We start from the raw sequence: 16,019 nt of genomic DNA, 5'->3' as shown, positions 1-16,019 counted from the left end.
TGGTGTGGTGGCAGTATTGTGCAAATTATCCCCTTTTTATTTTCATTATTGCTTGTTTATTTTTAAACGTATTGGGTAGGCAGACAAGAAACACAAATATTTGTATGCAAGTAAATAAATAGTAAAATTTCCATAGATTTCATCCAAATGCTATTCAAAGTGGTGTGGTTAGTGTGTGTAACTCTGAGCCTAATTTTCTAAGCTTGTCGTGTTTTGTAATGACAAGTGCTGTTTGGCACAACTTGGCCCAAGGTAAATTTGCATGAATTATTGTGGTCCGGCGCAAAACCGCCCGAAAATATGCGCGCTTTTGAACAAACCTGTCGAGGCAAACGCGTCGGTATTTTCACGTCAGCCTCAGGCTGCAATCAGATTGCTTTTTTATGTCATATTCCACGAGCCTAGGAGGCACATTCTGTGATATATGAGGTTGCTATGATGTGCTGTCATGTGTGAAGCAACATTCTTGTGAATTTTGAGGGGAAATTCTTTCATGCTGCTCCCGTTTTATTTGGTGATTTGTATGTTTTCCCCCTCATGACACCTGTTAGGAGTGCATTGAGGTCACAACAAATCAAGGGGGGAAAATGCATGAGGAGCTTTCTGTGAACCCTACAGGAAGGAAAGGGGGGAGCAAAGTTGGGAAGAAAGTTATTTTTTGGAAAGGGGTCTTCAGTAGCAGCACGTGGGGAAGGGAGTGGTCTCGGACGGATGGAGGGAGGTGTGTGTGAGGGACCTGGTAGACAGAATGGGAGGGAAAGTCTGCTCAGATTTCAGCCTGACTGGGGGTAAGGGGCCGGGCCGATTCTTGGGGTTATACGATGATTCATTGAAGGCAACGGGGACATAAAACTACCACTTGTGGCCCTCAAAGCGGTCGGTGCTGAGCTTGTTCCTGCAGGTCCGAGTCCTGCCTGCCGGATTCTCCCCCCTTCCTCCTCCCCTCGTGGCCACTCGGCAAGGGTGATTTTTTGAATGGTGCGGCTTTGAAATCATTGGAGGACACGCACTTGAGAGACTCCATCAGCGCGAGAACTTTTTTCCCTCCAGGGCCACTGCGTGTCTAATATTTAGACATGGTCAGCTTCCTGGATTCAAGGACTCTACTGCTACTTGCAGCCGCACAAGTGTGCCTATTAGCCCTTGTCAGATGTCAGGTCGGCAACCGTAAGTGACCTTTACTCTTCCGACTGCTTCTTATGAGGCAAAGTTGTGGGTTTTGCGCATGGTGCGGCACCTTTACGCTCGACTTGGAAGCTCCGGAGTGCAGGTGTTTGTGACTAATAGTTGTGTGGACCTTCTGGATAATAAGTGGGATAGTTGCCAGTATCCACTGCTTTATTTGGTGGTATAAAACATAATTTATAAAATGATAGCTTGCACAAAAGCTTGAGCCAACTCTGAAAGTTAGCTTTGACTAACCCCTGGGTGCCTCCAGCCTCCTCCCATGCTGCTGTCTTAAGATGAACACCTGTGGCTTTTTTTTTCTTCTTTTTTTTGACCGCTCATTTGCTTAATATAGAGCAGCGTTTCTTAAATTTTGTACGCTCAAAACTACAATGGGGGAAAAAAAAGTCATTTGAATTTATTTAATTAGCACATGTGCATTATGCACATGATTAAAATGTGTTCAACTAACATTTTTTGGACGCAGATGGAAAAAATATTGGTTTGCCACGTTTTAATCATGTGCAACCGATGTACTTGATCAAATTAAATGTTATTATTATTATTATTATTATTATTATTATTATTATTGGCTCTTCAAGTACCATCATAGTGACCAACATTGATTTTCTGTTGTCTTTAAATTTAAACAATTAGTGACACTATCTATCTATCTATCTATCTATCTATCTATCTATCTATCTATCTATCTATCTATCTATCTATCTATCTATCTATCTATCTATCTATCTATCTATCTATCGTCTGTCTGAACTGTCAAAATTCATTGATTAATCGACAAGTAATTGATTATCAAATTAGTCAACTATTTTAATAATTGACTAATTGTTTGGAGCCATTTTTTTTTTTTTTTAAAATTGTCCAAAACCTCTGATTTTAGCATATCAACAGTAATTGTTCACTGATTTCTGTAGTCATTCATGAAAGAAGACTGATTATCATCTGTGTTTAATCAAAATAAGACATTTACAAACATCTGTTCTTACTTTGGAAAACAATGACAGAATCTGTAACATAGTACATCAATTCCCCCATTTTTTTTTTTTTTTAATCGCTAAATGTTTACGAAGTACGGAATAACAACCGATCACTGGTTATTAAACAGTAATTAGGTTAAAAAAAATGCTTTTGTAATACACTTTAATGCAAAATTTAAATGAATCTGATTTGATTAATCGATTGAAAAATCTATAGATTAATCAATTCTAAAAATAGTCCATAGTGACAGCATTACTTCCATCCATCCATCCATCCATCCATCCATCCATCCATCCATCCATCCACATGCCCCTAGAGAGAGCCCCCATACCATATTTTGAGAATCACTCATATTGAGCGTGAGAAGGGGGAGGGGGTGGGCAAAAAAGTGAAAGGTGGTCAGGCTCAAGGGCCTTTGGTGAAAAGTGATCACATTCCATTGCCGTCAGAGGGCATCCAGGCGAATCCGAGCTTGTCTCCTCATTTCAAGTTCACCACTGAGTAATATTTGCATGAAAACTTGAAATGAACGTCATGCCATTAATAATTGCATCAATTGGCCCTTAAGTCCTCTAAAGTCAAATGAAGTATCTGCGTGATTTAAGAGTCAAGGATCAGCTCCAGGAATAACGTTCCATAAGCAAGTTTTCCATCTGTTTTCAGGATCGGCCATAAAATGTGACAGTCAGCTTGCATGCAAGCAAGAGATGATTGGGGAAAAAAATATAAGACAGAGGCTTTTTGTTATCGTCTAGAGCAAGAGAGAATTTGAGGTGTATTTACACCTAAAAATGGGCCAACGTAAAAGCCAGTCAGGTGTCAGGTTACCCTCACCAAAACGGAGGATAATGCACTCCTTTCTTTTCTCACAGTTAACTAGTGTAGGAAAGCTTTGGCTGGAGTGGTAGTAAAGTCATCTGAGGAGGCTTGGGTCACTTTTTGACCCTTTTAGTTAAAAAAAAACAAAAAACAAAAAAACAGGGGCCTGGAGTGCAAAAAACTAACCAGACAGCATAAGATGGAAAACAGCTTCTCAAGATGCACCTGGGAACACTTTATGCTTTTCATTTTCTTTCTCCCCCTCCCACCTCCTCTCTTCTGAAGTTGCCAACATATGAGAGAGATGCGTCAGATTTGCATCATCGCTATGTATTTTTAGATTGAGGCGGGCGGCACGTTAAAAGATTGAAAGCTTATACAAAATACCATCCCCACAACTCCCGGGACCCAGGTGGGCTTAGAAAAACGCACGCATTAGTCAATTGCCCACTCTGTGCACCCCTCCAGAAAGGCCTCATTCATTCATGGCGTATGCAGGGGACCTTTAGGTCACCTCCACCTGAGCACTTTCCCAAAAGGTAAACACGGCTACTGTATTTGGAGGGGGGGCTTTTCTGTATACCGGCCAAAGCATCTGTGAGTGGAAAAATCAACTCCAATGTTACAACGACCAACAAGCTCATTGTTGGGGAGGGGGTTGGTCACTTTAATGTACAGTAGCAGCATTGAGAGGTGCATGGGTCTGAATGCTAAGTCTGTCTCTCATGTCCAATAAATTTAAACCGGTCCTTATATAACTTTTTTCTTTTTTTGGCACTTGGCCTCCAGCTCTTGTGCAGTTAGTTCCTGTAAGTCTCAATCCTGCAACATTACACTGCCACCCAGTGGTCATGTCATAGGTTGACTCTAAATGGGATTAATTGGTGCTTGTTAAAAACCAATGTGATTCGTCATTTGTGGCGAATGCCGAATGTGTTTGTGTTTTTAACAGAAGATAATAAGAAGTTATGTTAGGAGGAGATATTTTTCTTTTACATTTTTATGAAAGTTCCAAATCTAATTTTACTGTTTTTCCTGGGTAGGCTGTAACTATAGTGGCTTGTCCTTGTCCATCCCTGGCTCTAGCCAAGTTATTTTGGAAATGGTACTGAATATGAAGGAAATTTTAACTTCTTATAGTCATTTCCAGACAGGAGATATCAAATACATTTTCAAGTATGTGAATCATTTTGGCTTTAACAGTACATGTTGGGCTTCTCTCAACAGGAAAAGCTAATTATGTGATAATTTTGTTTGTGTTGATCGGCCAGCAACAACAATTAGGCACATATGCACAAAACTGCCTCTGTTAAAAGTAGCAATGCTTATTTTGACGTTTGTTTGAATGGTTGCAGTGGTATTGAATTGTGCTTCATCACACTGGGAGTTGTGTGTAATATTTCAAACTCAAACTGTGGTCTGAGGACACCCAGGGGTCTGCGAGCCATAACTTGAGGGTGCACAAAGTAATTTGCGATAAATGATCAAGTTTCGATATTTAAAAAAGTACACAGACATATGGGGACCAGGCAATACTATAAACAGATTATGGCGCTCCTTCCTGTTTTTTTTATTTATTTATTATTATTTAGTAAAAGGCTAGAATATATTCCCGTTTTTATGAATAAATGTGTACACTGTAAAAAAATAAATAAAATGTATGTATTTGAAATCTACTTTTTGAAATGTGACTTCTCTTTCACTTATAAATGAAATATTGCGGCTTTATTTTTGGCAAAATCTTTATCTGTTGTCGTAAGCTTATGATCATTTGTTCTGATTCCTGATCAAATGTGTATGTAAATACTGCATTAAGACTTTTTCTTGAAAAATGATGAATTTGTTCACATAACTTTATAATTTTTTTTGTATCTGTACAACTTTTTATTTATTTATTTATTTATTTATTTATTTATTTATTTTATGGCATTTTGGAGTATACATGGTCGGTTATGTGTAATTGCCATTGAGATTAGTGAGTGAATTTCTCCTAACCTCAAATATTATGGAAAATGTATTTTATAGGTTAAAACCCAAATCAAGACATTAAAATATGGCATAAAAAAAAGAAATAACAAAACTATTTTCAATCTAGAAATTAGGTGACAGGAATTACACTTTTGAAAAGAATTGTTTAATGAATGAATGAACTTTTTAAATGGAAGTACTGAAACAAATGAGCTTTTCAATAATATTCTGTTTTGTTGGGATGCACTTACGTCATCATGTTAACATGTTCTTAATCTCATCCAACTCTGCACACGCGCACTCTGGCCGCGCGCAGAGGAGGATGCTCTTAGCTGCTTGCAGGACGGCCAACGCTATAGCGACAAGGACGTGTGGAAACCCGAGCCGTGTCGCATCTGCGTGTGCGACACCGGGACCGTCCTGTGCGACGATATAGTCTGCGAGGAGCTCAGACACTGCCCCAAGCCCGAAATCCCATTTGGAGAGTGTTGCCCCATCTGCGCTGCTGACCCTTCGCCTCCCATTGGTTGTAATTTATTTATCTCAATGCTCTCATAAATAAATTACCCACCCGCTGCGGGATCATGTCGCTTACTTTGGGGCAATTTTCTTTCGTTTGCCCCTCAAAGTAAAGACATGACTTTTTTAAAAAAGAGAAAATCTCACTGAAATGCTTCCCTAAAGTTTGTTTTTTTCTTTTTCTTCTTTTTTCCACAAGCTCACCTTGGCCCTACCTTGCCGGAATAATCTTTACATGGCGTAAAAAAAAAACATGTGGGAGCCATTAAAAGTAAATACCTCAAGTCAAGGAGGAGCTTCACATTTCTCCTTCACATCTTTTACTTTCTCTCAGCTTTTTGTGTGTCAGATGTGGGAAGAAAACTGTGACAGCCCCCGTTTTAGGGCTTCATGAATGAGGTTTATATTTGAAAGGGAAAAAAAACAACCTTGGGAAGCATGAGTGGAATCAAGTGCCTGCCTGTTGATTGAGTAAGACGCTTTCATAGTTTCAGCTCATATTGCTGGTGTTGGGCGGAAGACTCGTACCTCCAAAATTATCAAAGATTTTACATTTATTCAACCATTCAGCATTCCATCGCCAAAGAGAGCAAGTTATTTTAAACACTTGAGATTAGAAAATAGCACCCACAGATGTGGATTGACCACTACAGATTTTGAGAAAAAAAAATGAAATTTATCAAAATGTGACTGCCCAACACCAGCGATTTACGCTTGCAACACATAATGGCAGCAATACTACAGCTACTGCAACAGCAGTGGTAAATTGCATTATTTTATTTTATTTTTAATTTGGGTTTGGGATATGCGCTAGTTCTCTCATTTTATTGACTGGCAGTAGAATTTCTGAGGTCAACATGAGGAAATATTCTTATATTGTCACTGTCCAATGAAAAGTATTAGGTTTTCAATGTATTAAAATTGGACTAATTTTAAATTCCACTTCTCCTCATTGAGGTTACTGTTAAGCTAGCGCTTATATCAGCTGCATTTGGGTGAGAGATTTGTACATCCTGGACTGGTCGCCAGCCAATTCGCTGGATACAGTATAAAGTCTATACAACAACCATTTCAGTTCACACCATGAACAATTTAGCATTTTAGCTAGCATGAATGTTTATGGACTGTGGGAGGAAACCCACACAAGCAAGGGGCAAATATTCCAACTCCACATAGGAAGGCCAAAACCTGGATTCAAATACCGAACTTCAGAACTGTGAGGCGGACATGCTAACCACTATTTCACCATGTGGCATCTAATTCGTTACCAAAAAAAAAATTTTTTTTTAAAGTTCCTAATTTCCCTCAAGTTTTGTGATTACTTTTGTGTCCTTATACTAAAAAAATAAATAAATAAATAAAATAATAAATAAAATAAAAAAAATCTTGATTTTCATTGGACAGTGCAGATCTATTTCCCTTCCTTTTGAGTGATCGTGTTTCAATGTTTTTTTTTCAAGCAAGAGCAGCAATGCGTACAATATTATTTACATACATGTGCACCAAAAAAATAATCACTCTTTGACTGCCCAATATTTTTGGTTTAGACGAGCAATTCTTGAACTTTTTACACCAAGTACCACCTTAAAAATACTTAGCTCTCCGAGTATCACCATAGTGACGAGGCGGAGGTTTAATTCCTAAAAAGTTTAACGTTTTTTGTTAGCTAATGTAATACACAGTTTGTGCATTAGCACTGTGCCTCATTATAGGGGGGTATGATTCAATTAAAATGTATTGTGCAATAATTAAAAATGTTTGAGATGAAAGATAAACACAAATGAATTGTACTTGAGTTAAATACAACTGAACTGTTCTTTAAAATGTACTGCACTAGAATTAAAATAAAAAGCCATTGTACACAGTTTGAACATTTAATTCAGTGATTCTTTCATGTACCACTAGAGGGACACTTTGTACCACTTGTGGCACTTGTACCACCTTTTGAGAATGACTGGATTAGATTGTTTGCTTTAATTCAAGTTAAAAAAAAAAATATATATAATATATAAATGTAAGGTTATTTTCTTTCCTTAACCACACAGGTCGTATGTCCCTAAACGTTTAAGCATGTCAGAGTGAGAACATTTTGGGGAGGTCACCATGTATTCATTGTGCTTTTCACCGTCGCCTGCTGCCCGGCGATTGGTACAAAACATCCTCTTTCTGCTTTAAAGCTTTTATGCTAAAGATGGAGAGTCAACAACGTCCAAATGGGCAATTAGGCGTACCAAAATATCACATTTTAGCAAATGGATTTAACGTGGGAGAAGAAGAAAAAAAATGGTCATCAGCGTGTCGAGAAATTTAAGATGTGTTATTTTTGTATTGTTTGTTACCCGTGTGCTAACTTTTTCTCTCATCTCTACTGCCACATCACAGGAACGCCTGGAGCTAAGGTGAGCTCTGCATGTGCATGAAGCATGTACAGTATGTGTGTAATGAAGTTCCTGTGTTCATTTTTGAGTCTGGTGTATTCATGCTAGACATTGAGTTACCAAGCACAATTTATTGCATGCTGCTGCATTTGTGGGTCCAGTGGGATGTAGATTTTAATTTCAACCATGCAAAGGCATTTTGTGTATTATTTTGTATCTTTTATGACGGTTTTCCTCAAGTCAAGTAAAGTCATCTTTATTTATATCGACAATTTAGAGTCTTCAATGAACATGTACATGTTTTTGGAAAGTGGGGGGGGGGGAAATTAACACATGCGGTATTAACCGTAATACTCAATGTATTTTAAGTAATATGTGTTAGTCCTTTTGTTGTTATTAATGTTTTTTTTTTCTTTATTTTGATTTGTCTCACAGGGCCAGAAAGGTGAACCTGGAGATATTACCGATGTAAGTTTACACCATTCAATGATCACCCCCTCCAAATATGAGATAAGATTGTTTTTTGGTATATACTCAGTGCGATAGAAAGACCCAATTGTTATCCAAACCTTACAAGGTCCTTGTAGGCTGCACCTGGAAATGCTTTGCCCTTCTAAGCGCTCACTAGTTTGCGGCGGCAAATAAAAACGGAATTGTTTATCCATCTTCCGTTTAAATGCTTTCCCCTTCAGAGGTTGGCCATTAACGAGTCTGCTCTCTGATGAGTGGTGATGGGGGGAGATAGTGCCTTGCTCCCCCTCTTTGTGAACTGCAGACATCTAAAATGTGAAAAGCTTTTCAAGCTTTGCAAAATAAAAATGTTGAGGGTTCATTGATGTTGTTCTATTTTTTACCATGAAAAATAAGAATATAAACAATCTTGTTCCTGGCAGTTTTTCTAACACACTACTCTTTCCACATTTCTTGATCTATTTAGGACCTATTTCTAATCTAGACCTTCCCATCTTCAAAAAAAAATAAAAAATCACAAAATTCAAGACTTTTTGGGAACCATATTTACTCATTCCCCAAACTGACTTTTCCACATTTCCACATTCTCCATTAAAATAAAAAACATTGAAATGTGTTACACATTTTTTATACTGTAAATGTACCCCCTTTGTACCTCTTTCCACTTTTCTTAACCAATTCAAACCCACTTCAAATTATTCAAAAGAAGTGTGAATTCTTGGATTTCTCAATCGAATCAAAACATTCCAACTTCAAACTATTCTGCTCACCCAAGACATCTTGTGAATGATTTATCCCATTCCTGATACTGTGTGCTTTTTGTATTCCACATTTTCCATGACAAAAATGCCCAAATAGTGGATATGTACATCTATTTTTTAAATGAACCATTTTTAAGTCTCACATTTTACATTTTTTTTCCCATTTTAATTAATTTCACTACATTTGTTTCTGCATTTATGCAGAACTTCAACAGAAATTACATTCTCTAATTGCTAAATGTCTTCCTTTGTCTCTTACAACACAGGTCGTAGGACCAAGAGGACCACCTGGCCCAATGGTCTGTTCTCATTCATTCATTCATTCATTCATTCATTCACTGCATATAAAATGAGTCATACTATGACTTGCTCTCTCAGGGCCCCCTAGGAGAGCAGGGACAGCGCGGACCAAGAGGAGAGAAGGGAGAGAAGGTCAGTCCTTTATTTGTGTGTTGTTTTTGTTTTGTTTTGTTTTTTTAACAGAACCAAGAGGTACAGTGTGTTCCTTTTTTAGGTGGTATGGCCTGACATTTGTGTGCAGAAAGGCAGCCTTTCATTCACTCGCATCATTTGCATTAAGCTGTGTGGTCCGCCAGGCTTGTTGAGCACAAGCTGGCCTGTCGGAAGCTCAAATGACTTACACAGTCTTCGATCACGTGTTCTATCCACTTCTCGTTCATATGCAAATCTAACACTTGGCCGGCTGCCTCTCGGCACATTCCTGTGATTTGTCAACACATGCATGTCTGGTCCAACCTCGTGAATTATCATCCGCCTCCCTGAACATGTCATTAAAGAGAATATTTACTCATTTCTTATCACTTATTATGCTATACAGTCAAGGTTGAAGAATGATTGATGGAAAGCCACCAGCAGCTGTAATGTAGTTTTACATCGAATGAAGTCCAGCGCAATAACATCCAGTAGAAGAAACCTTGATCATCGTTGCTTGGCAACAATAAGCAGAATAGTAGCATATTGCAACTATTCCTATGTTTCCAAAACGTTACATACATTAGTGAAATTATATACAAATACAATACCGATACAAGGTGCATAATATCAACAATAACACCAGGGACATATTCTAGAGCATTAACAGAAACACTTTCTTACATTTTCTTTCTTCTGTATGACATAAATACACATAAACCTTCTAGTCTTATTTCACAATCAACTAGTGACATTAATGTCGGCTGAACCTGTTTTCTGGTCATGTGACATTCACAAGCTAAGCAATGATTGGTCATTTCCTGAGCCAAGTGGCAAAATATTACCGGTAACTTTTTTTTTTTTTGCTGAAAATGGCTAAATGATTCAAGTAGTTAATGTGTCCACTCTGTAATAGTGAAATATCAATTGATATAAAAACTCTTTTCAGAAATTCAAAACATTTTTTTACACACCTAATACAGTGAATATAAAGTTCACTGGGAAAACACACAGGCACATTAATATCGTATTGATTCATTCGTGTACAGTATAAGGGACAGTGTAATGAATTCAATACTGTGTAGATATTCAGTAACATGCAAATCGATGCTAGTTATTATGAATAAGATGATTTCTACACTTGGGTTCTAAATATCGCAACTGTATATTTGATCAAATTGAATGCTTTGTATATTAAACTGGATGAACCACTGCACTAAACTACTACTTTTTCATGTACAGTAATTGATGTTTCTGGGACAACAATATTTGATGTTTAATGTTGACCCGTTTTGGAGAAAAGAGATAAAGACAGGAAAGCAACTCCTTGAATAGACAATATCATAAATCCTTGTCTCTATTGATTCCAGGGAACACCCGGTCCCCGTGGCAGAGATGGCGAGCCTGGCACCCCCGGAAATCCTGGCCCCCCTGGACCACCAGGACCTAACGGACCCCCTGGCCTTGGTGGAGTAAGTGTCCCGAGATGCTCAGGGAAAGAAGACAGAAAAAACAAAACAAACAAACAATAAAAAATCTTATCAACTTTTGGAGTTGAAATTGGGTAGATTATTTTTTAAGTGGAGGTGTTATTGCAAAAACAAGGGATGGCTAGTAACCATGAAATATAATCATAATGTGTAATCACTATGGAGAGTTAAGTCTTTACTGTCGCAACTTCATTGCTCTATAAATGTCAGTGGAGTCGTACTGTAGAAGGGAAATAAAAGATAAACAATGTTTTAAATACTGGTGTAAATCAATCAATTTTTTATGGTGAATCCTTGAAATGATCAGCAATTTTTAGATGGCGAAGGCAAAACATGTTACAATGTAATGTTGTCCATCTGTCAAGGATACCCGTTTCTCATTGGGGCTAATTTGAGCAAATGCCCAAGTACGAGTTAGTCAGTTCTTCTTTCCATAGTTTCCCTATTTGGGGTTTTGCATGCATCAGCCTTGCCTAAATGTTTCCATTTGTTTCAGGCTCATTTCAATATAACGTTTTTATAGACAACACTTCCTGGCTTGGGTTCGCCACTGAGATCTGCTAGCTTGTCCCCTACAGAGGCATAGACTTCTTCATCGCACAATTACACTCAGTAATGGCTGAACATTGTATTGTTCAATAGTCAACGTTCAAAATCAGGTTACATCGCCATCATAGGAACGCAACCCCATTGTAAACCAAGGACATACCATTAGCCAACCTCAACAATAAACACAAATCTCAGTCGCTAAAAAATAGTAAAAGACGTGAGCTGTTGCATTGTCCCTGCATGCTTTGAATGGGAAAAGGCAGTGCCATCTAGTGGACAATAACAAAGACTAAACATCCTTCCAGGCATCCATTTTCCTTATCCTCACGGGGGTCGTTGAAAGTCCAAATTGAAATGTCAACATAGAGGATTGCATTTTTGCCCTCTAGTTGATTCACCTGATGTCATTATGTTGTGCAAGTGTACTTACAGTATACACAGTGTTCCACTGCTAGATCACTTTGTTAGAGATTTTTTTTTTTTTTTTCCGTTTATTCTTCACAAGGGTCGCGGGGGAAGCTGGCGCCTATCTCAGCTGGCTCTGGGCAGTAGGTGGGGGACACCCTGGACTGGTTGCCACCCAATCGCAGTATATTTACTTGTCTACAACGGAATTCAGTCATCTTTGCATGTGGGAAGGGAGAGCCACCATTGTTGATTAACTTTTTAGCTTTTTATTGAACGCCGAAAAAATGTCAACATTTAACATGCAGACTACACAACGTCACATGCTGATTTTTTTTCTTTTCTTCCCCCGGTGGTGGTTAAATGTCATTATCTTTGGCATATTGTAATGTGTTGATATGTACAAAATAAGAATAAAATATTGTCAAAAGCCCAAGAGCTATGATCAGCCAGTTAAATCAGTTCACCTATCGGTAGTTCCCTCTAGTTCACGGTTCTAAAGTCTATTAATGTTTTTTGTTTTGTTTTTTTCTTCCAGAATTTTGCTGCTCAGATGGCAGGTGGCTTTGACGAGAAGGCCGGCGGCGGCGCTCAGATGGGCGTGATGCAAGGACCCATGGTGAGCCAGCAATTTCCCCTTCTTCGTTGTCATCATCTTCTTTCTTTTTTGCAAGCCATTGTCAATGTGTCACAAAGCTTAAAAAAAAAATTTAAAAAAAATGTGACACTAGCTAACCTGCTGGACCAGAGGAGCGTCACAAGGTGGGCAGATCATCACGAGGGGGATTTAAAATGATCAAGGAAGCAGAAGAAAGCAGAAGGTTTTCAACTAAAGGAGCTTATTCTACCTGGAAAGGTTCGGGAAGATGGAATTAAAAGTTCAGGACCTGACCAGTGGCTTTACCTTGGCTCCTAGTCGGTCTGCGAGAGTGACGTTTAATCAAAAAAAACACCCGCTGGACCTCGACTTGTACCACACTGTGGAACAACACTGCTACTGAGACCCTCTTAAACACACACATACAGTATATGTACAAGTTGTGACCCTACAGAGCACCATTGATAATCCTCAAGCCACAGTGGTGAAGACTTCCCGCTCACACTCAAAGGTGACTTTCATTCACTTCTGAGGATCACTGTGCCACATTTATATGATTTATTTTTTATTTTTTATTATTTTAAAGCTGAGCCAAGATGCTGAAAGGTGTGTTTTATAAGAGAGTATGTTTAACTCTCAAAGTATTTGAAGAACTTCCATCCATTTTCTGTAGCGCTTGTCCTCAACATTCACTGCCAGCCATTTTAGAGCATTTTGACTTTTGTAAGCCCTACAAGATATTTTTTTTAATGATTATATATACGCAACAAATCTACGAAATGAAAACGACTCCCAAACGGAGTTGATCTCATATCTAAAATGGTGCATCGCTGCCATCTAGTGGTGATTGTGCATCAATGAAGTTGCTTCCATCAGCAAAACCTTGTCTCATCAATGGCAGTGAGTGAGATAACTCATTCGCAGGTAAGATGGAGTCAAACCCACACAACTATGATGACAACATGCAAACTCCACACAGGAATGCCCGGACCAAGATTCAAACCCAGAATCGTGAGCCAGGCTTGCTAACCACTTGTCTTCGGTGCTGCCCATTTCAAGAACGTCTTAACGCTTAATTCCACATGTCTTTTCCTCAAAGTGAGTGGCTCATCACTTTCACAGAATGTGATTTTCTCATGTTAGGCATTATAAGTGGTCGGGGTGCGAGGGGGTTGCGATTGAGGCTGAGCGGAAAAGAAATGAGTCGCAGGAATCTCACCTGCTGCTGAGGGAAAGAAGTAGGCCCGCCTTTGTCTTGCTTTTCCTTCCGTGTCGCCGCCTAAAATAAGTCACACAGAGTTCAAACATGGTGTTCAACTCTCAGCTGTACAGATGCATAACTACGAATGACAGTGTGGAATTTGAAATGATTATTATTTTTTTAACACGTGGAGGTGGTGTAGCTCGAGGCCCGAAAAGACAAGGTGTTTTATAGCAGTAAAGTGAGCTTCAAATTGTTGCTGACAAAGGGCACAAAAATAATCACATTGTAAAAGTTTTTAAACTTGTGTTGTAAAAGACTGATAAAAGTAGAATTACTGCTTTAACCCTCCTAATAATATCCTTGGGGTCAATTTGACTCCATTCACCCATAGGGTTAAATGTGTTACAATTTTTGTGGACAACAGGAGGGTTAAAAGGGAAGTCAGCCCAAAAATGTTCTTTACAATATGTTCTGTGTGGCCTCACAAATGTAAACACAGTATTTTGATTAATATTCTGATTTGTGGAATATGAGTTAAGCATCACAAGTTTTTATCCAACTCAGGGGGAGACCATTTTGCCACTTGCTGTCCACTGCAAATTACATCATAGACGTAACGGCCAATCACAACTCACCTGTTTTCTGAAGTTTAGCTGTGACTGGTTGTTGCCTGAGCCCTGAGCAACTGTGATGTCATTTTCCGTCGATAGCAAGTGCCCCCTGAGATGGATAAAAACGGGTGGATTTCTGCTGCTTAACTAATTTTCCGAAAATGCAATATAACACATAAAAAATAAAAATGACAGTGATTTTAAAGAAACAATAACTGAAACGAAAATGTACTTTAATAAAACTGATAAAAACTAACTATTCTAGCGAAAATGTCTTTTGTTCAATTCATTTCATAATGAGCTTCCCGTGTTTATACCAAATGTATTTCTAGGTTGAATCGCTGTTTGAGAATTTACTCAGTTACACATTACTCAGTAACCTTTGTTTTTAATCTTTCACTCCACAGATACTCTATGTAAAAAAAAAAATAGAAACTGATACTGTACAACTAATACAAAGCATTTTGAAAACTAATAAACCCGATCTAAAGACTGATTACAAGTAACTGGGGGGAGGGGGTCAAAATGTAATAAAAATCCCCCAACTTTTATAACCCTGCCTCAAAGTGTGCTTTATCTTTTTGCCATATTGGAAGTGAACAGGTGTACCGAATGAAGGCGTGACTATTGTTCATTCCTGATTGTATTGTTTTTCACTTTCCAGGGCCCAATGGGTCCCCGAGGACCACCCGGACCCACTGGATCACCTGTAAGTACCCACTTTAGTGTAGGCACTTTCCAGTCACTTCCTGTCACATGCACACACACATGATAAGTCCCAGCCATAAGTGATGAGTGCGCATAACCAGGAAGAACTGTTACGTGTTTTACCACGTGGCAGGTGAGTGGAATACTCCCAGCTGCAAGCCCCGTTTTTTTTTTTTTTTTTTTTGTTTTTTTTAAATTCCACCTGACAATTTATGTCTGGCATCCCCGCCCTCATTTTCTTCACCTCCCCAACCTCACCTGAAGGACTCGCAGGTTCCTCCCAGCCTGCAGAGGAAAAACATTAGACAAGAGATGCCCACAAAACGGGTCTCGACTTGATGTACGGTGTAAGGATGTGCTTCATGTTTGGAGACCTCCAGGTGCTTCCAAGAGGGGCGGGGGGGGACTCCTGCCTCTGTGTGTAGACTCCACTGGATTATCTGTGTATTTCAACCACTGCATTTGATTAATGATCATGCAGATTGGTCTATGTCTTGCACAGGATTGCCAGAAGTCAGTACAATAAAGACTCAAACTGCTCTCAGTGACTCAGTAAACTGCTCTAATATTAGTCTTTTTTTATAGAGGGTAAAAAGAATGTCTGCCTGGGAATGTTGTTATCATTGTTGACTGAAAATAACATCACAGTGTCTCAAGCTTCAGGTAACGACCAATCACAGCTAACCTGTTTTCTTGGTTTGGTCATGCAACATTAGCAGACTGAGCCATGAATAAACTGTGATGTTGTTTTTATTTTATTTATTTATTTTATTTATTTTTTACTTTTTAAACTACTACTGACTACTTAGAACTTTTGTTTACTTCCATTCTATGTATCTTATTACAATAGTACTTTTTTTTTCTCTTTTTTAGTATTTTTATTTTTTGTTATTGTATTTATTGACTTATACGGTTTTATTTTTCTTTAGATTTTTTTAGT

The 16,019-nt window shown here is 38.5% G+C and overlaps 1 protein-coding gene across 8 annotated transcripts in view; it reads left to right on the top strand.

The window, feature by feature from the left end:
- The window catches only part of col2a1b (collagen, type II, alpha 1b), a 101,202-nt gene that overhangs the window by 57,389 nt on the left and 27,794 nt on the right, over positions 1 to 16,019 (top strand). For 3 of the 8 annotated variants that reach the window (XM_077530759.1, XM_077530758.1, XM_077530756.1), the window contains 8 exons: positions 5,270 to 5,479; positions 7,855 to 7,871; positions 8,286 to 8,318; positions 9,349 to 9,381; positions 9,461 to 9,514; positions 10,885 to 10,986; positions 12,497 to 12,577; positions 15,036 to 15,080. In XM_077530759.1, the coding sequence (XP_077386885.1) occupies positions 5,270 to 5,479; positions 7,855 to 7,871; positions 8,286 to 8,318; positions 9,349 to 9,381; positions 9,461 to 9,514; positions 10,885 to 10,986; positions 12,497 to 12,577; positions 15,036 to 15,080 (575 nt within the window). Of the gene's footprint in view, positions 1 to 767; positions 1,168 to 5,269; positions 5,480 to 7,854; positions 7,872 to 8,285; positions 8,319 to 9,348; positions 9,382 to 9,460; positions 9,515 to 10,884; positions 10,987 to 12,496; positions 12,578 to 15,035; positions 15,081 to 16,019 lie in introns of those variants that run through there. The other 5 variants (XM_077530763.1, XM_077530761.1, XM_077530762.1 and 2 more) reach the window with 3 other exon arrangements.

The sequence above is a fragment of the Festucalex cinctus genome, chromosome 8 (assembly GCF_051991245.1).
Source record: "Festucalex cinctus isolate MCC-2025b chromosome 8, RoL_Fcin_1.0, whole genome shotgun sequence".
NCBI classification, from domain to species: domain Eukaryota; kingdom Metazoa; phylum Chordata; class Actinopteri; order Syngnathiformes; family Syngnathidae; genus Festucalex; species Festucalex cinctus.
The sequence above is the reverse complement of the archived record's forward strand: the minus strand, read 5'-3'. Positions and strand labels throughout refer to the sequence as shown.